Source organism: Coregonus lavaretus, assembly GCF_964263955.1.
Source record: "Coregonus lavaretus genome assembly, chromosome: 18".
NCBI lineage: Eukaryota > Metazoa > Chordata > Actinopteri > Salmoniformes > Salmonidae > Coregonus > Coregonus lavaretus.
The window spans coordinates 2,883,374-2,900,736 of NC_140005.1; the positions used below are offsets into that span (position 1 = coordinate 2,883,374).

Below are 17,363 nucleotides of genomic sequence, written 5' to 3' on the forward strand. Positions count from 1 at the left end.
AGGGAAGGGGAGGGGGGAAGAGTTGAGGAGAGGGAGCCGGGGGGGGGGGGGGGGGGGGGGTGGGGGGGAGAGTTGAGAAGAGGGAGCCGGGGGGGGGGGGGGGAGGGGGGGGGGGAGAGTTGAGGAGAGGGAGCCGGGGGGGGGGGGGGGGGCTGAAAAAGAGAGGGAGGGGATTACTGTAAATCCAACTATTCAATCTCTATGACTGCATCGTTGAGATGGGAGACTATTCAATCTCTATGACTGCATCGTTTGAGATGGGAGACTATTCAATCTCTATGACTGTATCGTTGAGATGGGAGACAGGATTGAGGGATGTTGATAAAAAGGGCAGTAAGTTATTGTTATAGGGGATAAGTTCTTGTTTGAGGGATGTTGATAAAAATGGCAGTAAGTTAATGTTATAGGTGATAAGTTCTTGTTTGAGGGATGTTGATAAAAAGGGCAGTAAGTTAATGTTATAGGTGATAAGTTCTTGTTTGAGGGATGTTGATAAAAGGGGCAGTAAGTTAATGTTATAGGTGATAAGTTCTTGTTTTTGTGCTCTGTTGTGTTTGTTGCACGGTATGGTATTGTAGATACCTTAACCCAATACCTAACGACCTCGTCAAGGGGTTGGATCTCTTGGCGTAATGTCTAATGTGTGGGTTGACAGTCACTCGACCAGGGTTCGAGTCCCGGTCGGAGCTACCCCCCCTGAATTCGCTACAGTATTAAGAGAAGCCTATAAATGTCTTCCTGTTTCTCCCCTCTATAGTTCCCAGAACCACCTGCTCCCTGCCCAAGGCAGCCGGCTCCTGCAGTGGCTGGACGGGCCGATACTTCTACGATGTCACCACCGCCAAGTGCTCACACTTCTGTACGGCGGCTGCCACGGCAACAACAACAACTTCCTGACCCGCGGAGACTGTCAGAGCAGATGCCCTGCGGCCAGACCAGCCAGACCAGCCACACCTACCAGCCCAGCCAACCAAGTAGCCAGCCAATCCAGCGAGTCAACCCAGCCAGCCAGGAACAGGCCATGACATGAGCAGGGTCTTTACAGTGCAGCGTGGCAGCTCAGTGGGCTCCACTGGAGGGCGCCAGGGGTCCAGCGCTGCAGACCACGCCCACAGGGCCAGGGTCCATGTCCGCCTCCGCCGCCCCGCCCCCTACGCCGTCCAGCAAACCACCCTGTAGCGAGGTAAGACCCTGAGGACCGACCAGCTAGGGGGGGCGCCACACCCAACCCTGCTGCCCCGCCCGCTGCCCCGCCCGCTGCCCCGCCCGCTGCCCCTCCCGCTGCCCCTCCCGCTGCCCCGCCCGCTGCCCCGCCCGCTGCCAATCACCTGGCTAGGTGACACTTCTTCCCTCAGAAGGAACCTGACATGACCAGTGGGAGACAAAGGAACTTAACACCCCACAGCCCAGAGACAGACTCACACACACACACACACACACACACACACACACACACACACACACACACACACACACACACACACACACACACACACACACACACACACACACACGCACAGTTTATACACTCTTCAAAGCAAACTATCACCTCACTATCACCTCACTATCTCCACACTATCACCACACTATCTCCACACTATCACCACACTATCTCCACACTATCACCACACTATCACCTCACTATCACCTCACTATCTCCACACTATCTCCACACTATCACCTCACTATCTCCTCACTATCTCCACACTATCTCCACACTATCACCTCACTATCACCACACTATCACCTCACTATCACCTCACTATCTCCACACTATCACCTCACTATTTACTCACTATCACCTCACTATCACCACACTTTCACCTCACTGTCGTTACCAGAGATACTTCTCTCACACGCAGCAACACACATGCTTGACCTTTAACCTTTGGTAACGATATTGGACAGTGCTTTATGCCTCTGTCTGTTTCCTCGTGTAGATTGGTGCCCTGCTACCCTCTGCTGTCTGCGGCTCATAGATATTAGTGTTCAATTAGTGTTTTAGTGTCTTAGTGCTTGCCTCCTTCCTGTGTCTTTGTTGTGTCTATGTGCTTCCTGTGATCCAATCAAACTAATATGACGTTATCGAATCAAACTAATATGATGTTATCCAATCAAACTAATATGATGTTATCCAATCAAACTAATAAAGAATCTGCTGTGACGCTCAACACATCCTCGTCTGTCGGTCTGTCTGTCCATCTGTCGGTCTATCTGTCCATCTGTCGGTCTGTCTGTCTTGCTCAGTAGTCTACATGCAGAGTGGTCTTTGATCCTCCTTGCCACATTAATCCAGTAACAATAACGATTAGGTTTTACACCTGGTCTAGTTTCACCTTAGTCTTAGTTAACCCTAACCCTTAGTCTTAGTTAACCCTAACCCTTAGTCTTAGTTGTGCACAACCCTCTGTAGACAAGCTGTTGACTAGATGAACTCATCTGCTGCTACTGGTGTGGTGCTGTGGTCTCATCGTGTGGTGCTGTGGTCTCATCGTGTGGTGGTGTGGTGCTGTGGTCTCATCGTGTGGTGGTGTGGTGCTGTGGTCTCATCGTGTGGTGCTGTGGTCTCATCGTGTGGTGCTGTGGTCTCATCGTGTGGTGCTGTGGTCTCATCGTGTGGTGCTGTGGTCTCATCGTGTGGTGGTGTGGTGTTGGGGTCACATCGTGTGGTGGTGTGGTGCTGTGGTCTCATCGTGTGGTGCTGTGGTCTCATCGTGTGGTGCTGTGGTCTCATCGTGTGGTGCTGTGGTCTCATCGTGTGGTGCTGTGGTCTCATCGTGTGGTGCTGTGGTCTCCTGTGTTCCTGTTACATGTGCCTCATCTGGACTCCTCTATCTCCAATAGAAATAGAATGTCACATTTCCATTTCTATGCTGTCTAGCTCTATGTGACTCGACTGAAGCCTGGACCAGGCTAAGCTTTATGCTTAACTTTGGTGACAGACTGCTGGACCCGCTATGCTGTTGCCAAAATGATCAAGCATAAAGTGACTTTCTCCATGTTCTCTCTTTATTTTCTTCATGTACATTTTCTTCCTTTCCCTCTCTCCTCTCTCCTTTCTCTTTCCATCTCCCCTCTCTCCCCTGTCCTCTCCTCTCTCCTCTCTCCTCTCTCCTCTCTCCTCTCTCCTCTCTCCTCTCCTCTCCCCCTCTCCCCTCTCTCCTCTCCTCTCTCCTCTCCTCTCCCCTCCCCTCTCTCTCCTCCCTCCTCTTCTCTCTCCTCTCCCCTCTTCCCTCTCCTCCCTCCTTTTCCCCTCTCCCCTCTCCCCTCTCCCCTCTCCCCTCTCCCCTCTCCCCTCTCCCCTCTGTCCTCCCTCCTTTTCCCCTCTCCCCTCTCTCCTCTCTCCTCTCTCTCCTCTCTCCTCTCTCCTCTCTCCTCTCTCCTCTCTCCCCTCTCCCCTCTCCCCTCTCCCCTCTCTCCTCTCCTCTGTCTCCCCTCTCCTCTCCTCTCCTCTCCTCTCCTCTCCTCTCCTCTCCTCTCCTCTCCTCTCCTCTCCTCTCCTCTCCTCTCCTCTCCTCTCCTCTCCTCTCCTCTCCTCTCCTCTCTCCCCTCTCCCCTCTCCCCTCTCCCCTCTCCCCTCTCTCCTCTCCTCTGTCTCCCCTCTCCTCTCCTCTCCTCTCCTCTCCTCTCCTCTCCTCTCCTCTCCTCTCCTCTCCTCTCCTCTCCTCTCCTCTCCTCTCCTCTCCTCTCCTCTCCTCTCCTCTCCTCTCCTCTCCTCTCCTCTCCTCTCCTCTCCTCTCCCCTCTCTCCTCTCCTCTCCTCTGTCCTCCCTCCTTTTCTCCTCTCCCCTCTCTCCTCTCTCCTCTCCCCTCTCTCCTCCCTCCTTTTCTCTTTTCTCTTTCCTACTCTCCTTTTCTCTTTCCCTCTGTCTTTTCTTTCTCTCTTTCTTTCCATGTCTTTCCCTTGTCCTCTCTTCCTCTTGTCCCACTCAAACCCCACCCCTCCTCCAGCCTGACTCAGCCAGGGGGGGTGAAGATCGACCAGTCCGACCCATCTACGGTGGAGGCTCTGGTGGGACAGACGGTGGTGCTACCCTGCAGAGTCTCTCCAGCTCCATCCTCCACCGTCATAGTGGAGTGGAGGCGGGATGGAGTCCCTCTCACTGCCTCTAGGTGAGCATATCAAGAAGCTGATTAAACAGCATGATCATTACACAGTTGCACCTTGTGCTGGGGACAATAAAAGGCCACTCTAAAATGTGCAGTTTTGTCACACAACACAATGCAACAAATGTCTCAGGTTTTGAGGGAGCGTGCAATTGGCTGTTGCTAGAGAATTTAATGTTCATTTCTATACCATAAGCCGCCTCCAACGTCGTTTTAGAGAATTTGGCAGTATGTCCAACCGGCCTCACAACCGCAGACCACGTGTAACCACGCCAGCCCAGGACCTCCCCAGACCACGTGTAACCACGCCAGCCCAGGACCTCCCCAGACCACGTGTAACCACGCCAGCCCAGGACCTCCCCAGACCACGTGTAACCACGCCAGCCCAGGACCTCCCCAGACCACGTGTAACCACGCCAGCCCAGGACCTCCACATCCGGCTTCTTCACCTGCGGGGTCGTCTGAGACCAGCCACCCAGACAGCTGATGAAACTGTGGGTTTGCCACAACAATAATAATTGCTGCACAAACTGTCAGAAACCGTCTCAGGGAAGCTCATCTGCGTGCTCGTCATCCTCACCAGGGTCTTGACCTGACTGCAGTTCGGCGTCATAACTGACTTCAGTGGGCAAACGCTCACCTTCGATGGCCACTGGCACGCTGGAGAAGTGTGCTCTTCACGGATGAATCCCGGTCGTGTGGGCGAGCGGTTTGCTCATGTCAACGTTGTGAACAGAGTGCGCCATGGTGGCGGTGGGGTTATGGTATGAGCAGGCATAAGAGATACCGTGACGAGATCCTGAGGCCCGTTGTCGTGCCATTCATCTGCCGCCATCACCTCATGTTTCAGCATGATAATGCACGGCCCCATGTCCCAAGGATCTGTACAAAATTCCTGGAAGCTGAAAATGTCCCAGTTCTTCCATGGCCTGCATACTCACTAGACATGTCACCCATTGATCATGTTTGGGATGCACTGGATCGACGTGTACGACAGCGTGTTCCAGTTCCCGCCAATATCCAGCAACTTCGCACAGCCATTGAAGAGGAGTGGGACAACATTCCACAGGCCACAATCAACAGCCTGATCAACTCTATGCGAAGGAGATTTTTCACGCTGCATGAGGCAAATGGTGGTCACACCAGATCCTGACTGGTTTTCTGATCAACGCCCCTACGTTTTTTTTTAAAGATATCTGTGACCAACAGATGCATATCTGTATTCCAGTCATGTGAAATCCATAGATTAGGGCTTATTTAATTTATTTCAATTGACTGATTTCCTTATATGAACTGTGTAACTCAGTAAAATCTTTGCAATTGTTGCATGTTGCGTTTATATTTTTTGTTCAGTTTACTGTATTATAAACTGGGTGGTTCGAGCCCTGAATGCTGATTGGCTGAAAGCTGTGGTATATCAGACCGTGTATACCACGGGTATGACAAAACATTTATTTTGACTCTTCCAATTACGTTGGTAACCAGTTTACAATAGCAATAAGGCACCTCGGGGGGGTTTGCGGTATATGGCCAATATATCACGGCTAACGGCTGCATCCGGGCAGAAGAACAGCCCTTAGCGGTGGCCAGATACCGCACTCCTTCAGGCCTTAATTGCTTAAATAATCTATTCTGTGTTCTGGGGTTATACTATATGCACTATATGCTGGGTATTTTAAGAGTGTGCAACTGTCAAATCCTTCCCCCAGGCATCATCCGCAGCCCAATGGTTCCCTTTTAGTTGGTCCTCTAACCAAGGCTGACTCTGGTTGGTTGCTCTGTGTGGCAACGCGTGACCGTGAGAGAGATCACCGCTACATATATCTGTCTGTCTCAGGTATGAAGAGACATGTCTGTCTGTGTGTTTGTTTTAACCATCCTTGTGGGGACCTTGAACCGAATCACTGTGTGTTTGTTTTAACCATCCTTGTGGGGACCTTGAACCGAATCACTGTGTGTTTGACAGAGGACTCCAGAGGGTCCCAGTTAGTACAGGACGGGACAGCAAGCCTCCTCCAGGATGGAGCAGACAGGACAGGAGTTAAACTGCCATCAGTACCTCAGCGCCAGCCCTCACCCAGGTAGGAGTCACACACACACACACCGACATACACACACACACACACACACACACACACACACACACACACACACACACACACACACACACAGTCCCATCCACCAACCCGTCCTCTCTGTGTGTGATGGTTCAGGTTCAGTATAGACCGATCAGGTTCGTCGTCTGTGGAGGGGAAAGCAGGACAGACGGTCAGACTAGCCTGTAAGATCATCCCAACCTCTGCCCTCTCCTCGGTCAGCATCCAGTGGACCAGAGGAGGACAGGCGCTCAACTCTCTCAGGTAGCCGTGCTGGTCCTGGGGTCAGAGCCATGGATTTAGAGATTGATTTAGAGATATATAAAAGAGATCTTAATACCTTTTTTAGCTTTTGTTTTTTCCGTTCAGTTTTTATTGTTATTATTTTGTTTTTTATCCTCTTGATGTTTGTTGTCTAGTAAATATTACAGTTTTTTATTTCCATTGTTTTTTATTAGTTTTGTTCCTGTGAAGCACATTGTGTTGCATTCTTGTCTGGAATGCGCTGTATAAATAAAGCTTGATTTGATTTGATTTAGAGAGTTGGGGCATTGAGGTTTCTGCATTATGATGCATTTTTACATGACACCACAACATTCTATGGCAGCCATGTTAAGCTCCCCATTAACATGAAACGGGGCATATTTAAACAAATGCTATGTCACGGAATGTCTAGAATTAGAGCGATATTCAACCTTCTAAAAGTTGTCCCAACTCTCAGGTTGTTCTATTAAACGCTTTATGTTCTACGTCAGGGTTAAACTACAGTCAGTCAGTTGCTCAGTTAGTTAGTGTTTTGTGGCCACAGCAAGACACGTCTTTCCTTTGAACTCTTAAAGCCAGAGTCTAAAGAGAAAATGTTGAGAACAACGTTGTTTGGATAAGTTGAAATCTATTGTCATAAAGGTGACTGTGATTGGTTGTTTCTGCCCCATGTGTAAATGTGATTGGTTGTTTCTGCCCCATGTGTAAATGTGATTGGTTGTTTCTGCCCCATGTGTAAATGTGATTGGTTGTTTCTGCCCCCATGTGTAAATGTGATTGGTTGTTTCTGCCCCCATGTGTAAATGTGATTGGTTGTTTCTGCCCCCATGTGTAAATGTGATTGGTTGTTTCTGCCCCCATGTGTAAATGTGATTGGTTGTTTCTGCCCCCATGTGTAAATGTGATTGGTTGTTTCTATGTAGACATGCACAGCATGCGGACGGCACCCTTGTGATTGGTCAGTTGACGTCAGCTGACTCAGGTGTCTACACCTGTACAGGCTCCACCCACAGCCAGCTGGAGCAAAGACAGCTCACGCTCAAAGTACAAGGTGATTGGCCCAGACACACCTGACTCGCACACACCTGTCTCACATACCTGACTGGGCCATACCTGTCTCCCATACCTGACTGGGCCATACCTGTCTCACATACCTGACTGGGCCATACCTGTCTCACATACCTTACTGGGCCATACCTGTCTCCCATACCTGACTGGGCCATACCTGTCTCCCATACCTGACTGGGCCATACCTGTCTCCCATACCTGACTGGGCCATACCTGTCTCACTGGTACACATCTGTCTTTCACACCTGTGTTACAAACATGACTTACTAGGACACACCTGTCTCACCTCTGTCACACCTGTCTCACCTCTCTTGTTGTTATTGTATTTATCTCTAAGGAGACCTGAGAATCACCATGGCCCCTAACAATGTGCAGGTGTCTCAGGGCAGCACAGCCCTGCTCCCCTGTGTGGTGTCTGGGGACAACGTCAACGTGGGCTGGTCCAGGTGAGATATGGAGCTGTGAATGGTTCTGCTTTCCATTGGAGCAGTGCCATAATACACCGTATGATGAACATAGAATTAGGTTGACCAGACCTTCATTAGTAGCTGAATATGTTGTAGCTTCTCAGGATAAATAGACCAAATGTGACAGTTTTCCCTTATCTAACTTATGTCTGCCTTCATCATTCCATCTCTCCATCTCTCCATCTCTCCATCTCTCCATCTCTCCATCCCTCCATCCCTCCATCTCTCCATCCCCATCCCCCCATCTCTCCATCCCTCCATCCCTCCATCCCTCTATCTCTCCATCCCCCCATCTCTCCATCCCTCTATCCCCCATCTCTCCATCCCCCCATCCCCCCGTCCCTCCATCTCTCCATCCCTCCGTCCCTCCATCCCTCCATCTCTCCATCCCTCCATCTCTCCATCCCCCCATCCCCCCGTCCCTCCATCTCTCCATCCCTCCATCTCTCCATCCCCCCATCCCCCCGTCCCTCCATCTCTCCATCCCTCCATCTCTCCATCCCCCCATCCCCCCGTCCCTCCATCTCTCCATCCCCCCGTCCCTCCATCTCTCCATCCCTCCATCTCTCCATCCCCCCATCCCCCCGTCCCTCCATCTCTCCATCCCTCCATCTCTCCATCCCCCCGTCCCTCCATCCCTCCATCTCTCCATCTCTCCCTCCGTCCCTCCATCTCTCCATCCCTCCATCTCTCCATCCCCCCATCCCCCCGTCCCTCCATCTCTCCATCCCTCCATCCCCCCATCCCCCCGTCCCTCCATCTCTCCATCCCCCCGTCCCTCCATCTCTCCATCCCTCCATCTCTCCATCCCCCCATCCCCCCGTCCCTCCATCTCTCCATCCCTCCATCTCTCCATCCCCCTGTCCCTCCATCCCTCCATCTCTCCATCTCTCCCTCCGTCCCTCCATCTCTCCATCCCTCCATCTCTCCATCCCCCCATCCCCCCGTCCCTCCATCTCTCCATCCCTCCATCTCTCCATCCCCCCATCCCCCCGTCCCTCCATCTCTCCATCCCCCCGTCCCTCCATCTCTCCATCCCTCCATCTCTCCATCCCCCCATCCCCCCATCCCCCCGTCCCTCCATCCCTCCATCTCTCCATCTCTCCCTCCATCCCTCCATCCCTCCATCCCTCCATCCCTCCATCTCTCCATCTCTCTCTCCCTCCGTCCCTCTATCCCTCCATCTCTCTCTCCCTCCGTCCCTCCGTCCCTCCATCCCTCCATCCCTCCATCTCTCCATCTCTCCCTCCATCCCTCCATCTCTCCATCCCCCCATCCCCCCGTCCCTCCATCCCTCCATCTCTCCATCCCTCCATCTCTCCATCCCCCCATCCCCCCGTCCCTCCATCCCTCCATCCCTCCATCTCTCTCTCCCTCCGTCCCTCCATCCCTCCATCCCCCCATCCCTCCGTCCCTCCGTCCCTCCTGTAGGAACGGTGTCCCTGTGCGACCAGATGGTGGGCGTGTTCAGATGTCATCCGATGGTAGTTTGATCTTGAATAACGTGCAGCCGGCAGATGAGGGTTCCTACACCTGTAACGCCTACACTGGAACATACTCCGTCAGCGCCACAGCTGAAGTACGCATCAACAAGGCCTCACAGCAAGGTAACTCACTGATGATGACCACTCTTTGCTTCAATCATCTAACCTCAACACAATCAATCAGTCTCAAACTGTCTAAAAGTCAATTCACAACATGTTCAACTTTCTCTCTCTCTCTCTCTCTTTTTTCTCTCTCTTTTTTTCTCTCTCTCTCTCTTTTTCTCTCTTTCCCCCCTCTCCCTCCCCCCCCCCTCTCTCTCTCTCTCTCTCCCCTCCCTCCCTCTCTCTCCCTCCCCCCCTCCCTCCCCCTCTCTCCCCCCCCCCCTCTCTCTCTCTCCCTCCCCCCCCCCCCCCTCCCCCTCTCTCTCCCCCTCCCTCCCTCTCTCTCCCCCTCCCTCCCTCCCTCCCCCCCCTCTCTCCCCCTCTCTCTCCCCCCCCCCCCCTCCCTCCCCCTCTCCCTCCCTCTCTCCCTCCCCCTCTCCCCCCTCCCCTCCCCCCCCCCCCCCCCCCCCCCCCCCCTCCCTCCCTCTCTCCCTGTAGAGCTGGATTCAGGTATTGGTGTGCCAGCAGTGTGTGTGGACCAGCCAGAGCTGGCTAACTGTGAGCTGATAGTGTATGCCCGTCTGTGTACAAGCCAGTACTACTCTAGTTTCTGCTGTGCCAGCTGTGCCAGACACGCCCGAGGAGAGGACAGGTATGGCCAGATAGGGTAAGGGCCAGGGGGGCAACGAGGTCATGGGCTGCTAGGGTAAGGGCCAGGGGGGGCAACGAGGTCATGGGCTGCTAGGGTATGGGCCAGGGGGCAAGGAGGGCAAGGAGGGCGAAATGGGGACCAGGGAGTCAGGGGGCAAGGAGGTCATGGGCTGCTAGGGTAAGGGCCAGGGGGCAAGGAGGTCATGGGCTGCTAGGGTATGGGCCAGGGGGCAAGGAGGGCAAGGAGGGCAAGGAGGGCGAAATGGGGACCAGGGAGTCAGGGGGCAAGGAGGGCCAGTGGACCAGGGGCAAAAGGGAGACCGGGGGCAAGGAGGGCCAGTGGACCAGGGGCAAAAGGGAGACCGGGGGCAAGGAGGGCCAGTGGACCAGGGGCAAAAGCCTGTGGGAGGGGAAGGGTCCTGGCTGGGGCCCTGTGGATAGACTGGTCCCAGATATGTTTGTGCTGTCTCAACTCTTATGGCTGTTGTGTTTGGCTTGACATCACAAACAGATCTGAGAACAGGCTATCGTGTGGAGGGCCTGGTGTTTAGTACCGGGATACAGAACTCTGAACTAAACTGCCAAACAGACTCCAACAGACCTTTCTATGAAAAGGGACTATCATCATGTTTCAATCATTCACTGTGTAAGAATCAAAGGGACTATCATCATGATTCAATCATTCATTGTGTAAGAATCAAAGGGACTATCATCATGATTCAATCATTAACTGTGTAAGAATCAAGGGGACTATCATCATGATTCAATCATTAACTGTGTAAGAATCAAGGGGACTATCATCATGATTCAATCATTAACTGTGTAAGAATCAAGGGGACTATCATCATGATTCAATCATTCACTGTGTAAGAATCAAGGGGACTATCATCATGATTCAATCATTCACTGTGTAAGAATCAAAGGGACTATCATCATGATTCAATCATTCACTGTGTAAGAATCAATCTGTTCAGAAAGAGCTGTATAATCGAGATCATGCTTTCGTTCAGGGAATGTACCATACTGTACAATCTATGTATCTACACTGAGTGAACAAAACATTAAGAACACCTTTATTATATATTGTGTTGCACCCCCCCCCCCCCCCCCCCATCTGAATACTTTCAGAAGGCTCTGTAATTAAGTTCTTCTTTCTCTCTCTCCCCCTCCCAGTTCTCCCCCCTTTACCTCACCCTAGCCAAGCTTAGCCCAACCTCCCATCATTGCCCTCTCTTAAGGAACACCTTATTAATATTGAGTTGCATCCCCGGGGCATGGACTCTACAAGGTGTCGAAAGCGTTCCACAGGGATGCTGGCCCATGTTGACTCCAATGCTTCCCACAGTTGTGTCAAGGTGGCTGGATGCTCTTTGGGTGGTGGACCGTTCTTGATACACACAGGAAACTGTTGAGCGTGAAAAACTCAGCAGCGTTGCAGTTCTTGACACAAACCAGTGTGCCTGGCACCTACTCCCATACCCCGTTCAAAGGCACTTAAATATTTTGTCTTGCCTATTCACCCTCTGAATGGCACACATACACAATCCATGTCTCAATTGTCGCAAGGCTTAAAAATCCTTCTTTAACCTGTCTCCTCCCCTTCATCTACACTGATTGAAGTGGATTTAACAGGTGACACCAGTAAGGGATCATAGCTCTCACCTGGATTCACCTGGTCAGTCTGTCAGGGAAAGTTCCTAATGTTTTGTACACTCAGTGCCTTCACATCCCTTGACATTTTCCACATTTTGTTGTGTTACAGACTCAATTTAAAATGAATTAAACTGAGATTTGTTTGTCACTGGTCTACACACAATACCCCATAATGTCAAAGTTGAATTATGTTTTTATTGTGTTTGGGAACATACTGTCGAAGAAGGACTGGTTGCTGTGGAGCTAAGAGGGACTGGTTGTTGTGGTGCTAAGAGCCCCCCCCCAAACACACACACACACATGCATCTGTGAGGTCAGGGTCCTTCTTGCCTTGTAGTCCGCTGTAGGTAGCTACTCTTTAAACTGAATCAATTCAACAGTCACTCCATTATTCTTCCACTGACATATTGTCTCCCCTACTGTACCAGATAAACCACTGTCTTCATCAGTGTTGCTGCTGTTTCATATTAACTCATTTCGTTAATTTTTGTTTTGCAAGAACACTTTTTTCATCATGTTTCATTCTACTGTTTGTAATTATTGTGATTTAATAAAAAAAAATCAGATTTTGATTAAATATTTTGTGTCTGAGTCTATGGGAACCTCTTGAACAATCCCGTTTTACTCTTACCCAAGTCCCTTCAATATAATCACAGGCTTGAAGAACTCAAGATTCTCTATAGGAAGCATTGGCAGGAAAGACCACAGGCCGTACCGCTCATAACCACTAGAGGTCAGGCTAAACCTGAGACTGGTGCTGACACTGGATCTGTTTCCTGTGTGTGTGTGAACACCCACCTTAGTGTGACTTTGAGATGGGGTTTTTAAACGTGGTGACACCTGTAGTTTCCACTTCTTCAGTCATTTGTACAGGAACCAGTCATGAAGTTGCCCAATCTTCTCTTCCTGCAGTGTAAATTTAACCCTCCAACAGATAACATAACACTAGTCCGTAAGGGTGATCGGGATCCTTAAGGTTATGTTTTAAAGTATTTGTATGCTGCCCAAATTAAATTACCTTTATAGTGCACTATTTCTGACCCCGCAGCACCCACAAGGTGATGGGGCCCACCAGCTATCTGGAGGTCGGCCCCCCATATAGCATATGACCACGCCATAAACCAAGGAATAAATATTTAGAATGACAGCTTTAAATGATTAGCTTTAAAACTGCACATTTTTCTCTGTCTCATGGGAAAATGTGTGGAATAGCAGGAAATCAACTGTTTTTTTCAGTTGCATTATTTGAACTTAAAATGTACATTTTGGGTGAATGTTATAAGAATTTTCAAAATACTTTCAATATTGTTAATTTCCATGTCAGCTCTATGCCTGGAAATGCCCTTGTCCGGAGCAAAGGATCCCAATTTCAAACTCTCCAAAAAAGTGTTTACAATTAAAAAACACTGGCAATAATGGATATTAACTGAACAATTATTTTATGCTGTTTCTTGCAATAGCCCTCTGTTACTTAAAATATCTCAAAACTGTGATTCCTAGGAGATGTGTCAGGAGATTTGGTCAACTCCGTCAGATTTATAGATTGCAAAATAGTTGGGAAGAGAGTTTCGATGTACCGATTCCATGGCACGTGGTTTATGAACTGATACACAAAACGACGCTGGACTCAAAACTTAAGAGTTTTTCAATTTAAATTATAATACAAAATTATTTCAACCAATAGAATGTTATTTATATGGGAGATACAACCATTCCAGCTCTGCAGATTTTGCTGTGAAGAGACAGAATAATTCGATCATTTGTTTTGGTACTGTCCATATGTAGCTTGTTTTTGGTCACAGGTCCAGGAATGGCTAAAGGATTGCAATATTTACCTGGAGCTAACCCTGCAGATAGCACTACTGGGTGATCTGAAAAGTCACAGTCAATCGATCAATAATATCCCTCGGCAGGGATGTAGCTCAGTTGATAGAGCATGGCGTTTGCAACGCCAGGGTTGTGGGTTCGATTCCCACGGGGGGCCAGTATAAAAAAAAATATGTATTCACTAACTGTAAGTCGCTCTGGATAAGAGTGTCTACTAAAATGTAAATATTAATACTCTTATCAAAAATGTTCATCTTTAATGTAGAATATATGAGAATAGAAATGTTCAGAACTTTTGTGAAACATCACAGTTGAAAAATATATGGCAAATAGAAATCAAAACTGGAGGGTGTTCAGAGATAGATGGGAGGGGTTGAGTGGAGCTGACGGGTGGGACTAAAAACAAACAGAAGATAACTCATGTAAAATATACTGTGTCTGTAAAATGTATGTAGTATGTATAAGCTGGAAGTAGAAGCCTAAGTGTTGTTGTCCATTAGTTTACTCCAATTAGGGGAGGGGTGGTAGGGTTAGGAAAAAATAATAAAGGAAACTATATTTAAAAATATACATATTTTATGTATTTACAAAGAAATATATGGGGAATTGGAAGTGATGCACACAATTACATTGATGGAAGCCACAATCTATCTGCAATATTAAAGCTGATCTACCCCCTATTTTCTTTTAAATAAAATAATAAAAAATAAAAAATAAACTGTCAGATTGGTCTAAAATCCTAAATGAATCAGGCATGAGCAGGGTCAGCTACACCATTTACATTTTTACATTTACGTCATTTAGCAGACGCTCTTATCCAGAGCGACTTACAAATTGGTGCATTCACCCTATAGCCAGTGGGATAACCACTTTACAATTATTATAAAAAAAAATTTGGGGGGGGGGGGGGGGGGTAGAAGGATTACTTTATCCTATCCCAGGTATTCCTTAAAGAGGTGGGGTTTCAAATGTCTCCGGAAGGTGGTGAGTGACTCCGCTGTCCTGGCGTCGTGAGGGAGCTTGTTCCACCATTGGGGTGCCAGAGCAGCGAACCCTTTATTCATGTCCTCATTACATGTAGTGAAACAAGGCCATTCATGGTCTGGAACGTTCTCTACTGTTGATATATTTAAACAAACAATATTGAAATCACCACAGTCACAACCATAAACTGTCAACTCCATCTGCCTGATAGATTAGATGTAACATATTGAACCAAAATTCATATTATATCTAATTAGGTTTTAGAGTCATAAATCAACTGAGGAGAAATTACATTTGAATGAAGAAGAAAAATTAAATTTTTGTAAACAACTCAGTAAAACATCAACGTCGTCAGATTTTTGTCTAACGTCAACTCCGGCAGAGTGCTGAAAGATCTGATAGAATGGTTATGTTTTTATTGGGGATTTTGAAATGAATCATTTTCCATATTTTATAAATGTTTGTATTGAACTTTTATTTTGAGGCAACAATATGTCTGTTTTGAGTATCTGTTGTCAACTCCGTCAGTGGCTCGTCAACCGTCACTGATGGAGTCAATCTTTTTTTGGTCAATATTATGAGAAAATATTTGAATCACTGTTCTACAACATATGCTTAAACAATTAAAATATTTGCTGTGCTAGACCTAAGGGATAATGTTTGCTTTATAAATGCTAAAGAAATTAGCCTTGGAGATAATAGTGCTATAAAACAAAACAAAAATAATTTTTGAGTGTTTTTATTACAGATTTTAATAATCTAATGTTAGAATTAAACAATCAATATAGAAAGGTTATGTTTTTATTGGGGATTTTGAAATGAATCATTTTCCATATTTTATAAATGTTTGTATTGAACTTTTATTTTGAGGCAACAATATGTCTGTTTTGCGTATCTGTTGTCAACTCCGTTAGAATTAAACAATCAAGGCCTTTAAATGTAAAAATGAAATGATGAAAATAATATAATATTTGTCTTAATATTAACAAAATGTTACATATAGATATTTGATAGACCAAAGTATCAGCTATCACACCATGTAAATAAATTAAATAAATAAATAAATAACATGCTATATAATATAATAAGCCATTTAGCAGACGCTTTTATCCAAAGCGACTTACAGTCATGTGCGCATACATTTTTAAGTATGGGTGGTCCCGGGGATCGAACCCACTACCCTGGCGTTACAAGCACCGTGCTCTACCAATTGAGCTACAGAGGATCAACCGCCTAATTTTTTTAACAACATTCTCATAAAATCCAACTAAAATGATTTATGTTGTCTGATGGAGTCGCCATAAATCATTTTAGTTGGAATTTATGAAAATGTTGTAAAAAATGTGACTGTTGTTCCTTTACATGGTGTGATAGGCCAAAGTATCAGCTATCAAATTAATAACATTTTGTTAATATTATAATAATATAATATGCCATTTAGCAGACGCTTTTATCCAAAGCGAATTACAGTCATGCGTGCATACATTTTTGTGTATGGGTGGTTCCCGGGGATCGAACCCACTACCTTGGCGTTACAAGCGCCGTGCTCTACCAGCTGAGCTACAGAGGACCATATTAAGACAAATATTTGTGGGAAGAAAGTTGAGATTGTCCTGTCTTTTCAACAATCCCTGAGCTCTAAAACAGCAATATTTCCCCTCAGCCTCTTGGCAAAATGTGTAAAATAGCATGAGATTAGCTACAATACTAGAGAGTCTGGTGGTGATCCTGGAGTCAAATGGAGTGAGTTTTGTCAATATTCTGCAACACATGCTTAAACAATTTGTAAGTATTTGCTGTGCTAGACGTAAGGGATAATGTTTGCTTTATAAATGTTGTTTTATGTTGTAAATCTAGAAAAACATGCCAAAATGCTAAAGAAATGAACCTTGGACCACTGTCAATGGCCTTTTGGGCCATCATGAAATAGCATGTTGAGATGTGCTGCTGCTATTTACACTGAGTTGATTATAGGAATCATTTTCTTCTACACTTTCCAAGCCAACAGATTGCATAATGACCATCGCTATAACAGTCATCAGAGCTGGAAACGCTATTTCCCCAGTGACTCACAGTAACAGTACTGGAGATATATGAGTCTTGGAAACTCCTTTATTTCAGAACAGTATAGGGAGTGCTATATAATGTAGAATTACATTCATAGAACATAGAAACATCACACAGGTGAGATAGTGAACAGTATATGCATTGTATGGTACTAAAGAAGAAAGGCTACACTACTTGTCATTTCTTTGCACCAGATTCAACAGAAACAGCTGTTTGTAACTGTGACAACATCTGTGACACAGAAAGAAATGGAACATTCTCGGGCGTCAAACCCTCTGTGACAAACGGTTGTGTTTGCAGAGACCTGAGCAGAGGAGAGGGGTGGATTGGGTTGTGGTGAGAGGGAAGGTCACATGTTTGGTGTTTCTCATCATCCTGCTGTGCTTCAGCGCTCAGGGTGTTCTCTCTCTCTCTCTCTCTCTCTCTCTCTCTCTCTCTCTCTCTCTCTCTCTCTCTCTCTCTCTTACCACATCCTCTCCTCAGCTGCCTCTCTCTCTCTCTCTCTCTCTCACCACATCCTCTCCTCGGCTGTCTCTCTCTCTCTCTCTCTCTCACCACATCCTCTCATCGGCTGTTTCTCTCTCTCTCTCTCTC

General features: G+C 47.5%; 1 protein-coding gene across 1 annotated transcript in view; it reads left to right on the forward strand.

Annotated features, from left to right (window-relative positions):
* paplna (papilin a, proteoglycan-like sulfated glycoprotein) overlaps positions 1–12,465 on the forward strand; it is a gene marked incomplete at its 5' end in the record, with an annotated part of 19,021 nt that extends 6,556 nt beyond the window's left edge. The window contains 13 exon segments of the mRNA XM_084181516.1: positions 758–856; positions 859–930; positions 933–952; positions 988–1,168; positions 1,171–1,183; positions 3,951–4,112; positions 5,816–5,943; positions 6,073–6,187; positions 6,320–6,466; positions 7,390–7,517; positions 7,872–7,980; positions 9,433–9,608; positions 10,086–12,465. Coding sequence (XP_084037642.1) covers positions 758–856; positions 859–930; positions 933–952; positions 988–1,168; positions 1,171–1,183; positions 3,951–4,112; positions 5,816–5,943; positions 6,073–6,187; positions 6,320–6,466; positions 7,390–7,517; positions 7,872–7,980; positions 9,433–9,608; positions 10,086–10,258 — 1,523 coding nt within the window. The 3' untranslated portion in view covers positions 10,259–12,465.
* Between the last annotated feature and the right edge of the window lie 4,898 nt (positions 12,466–17,363).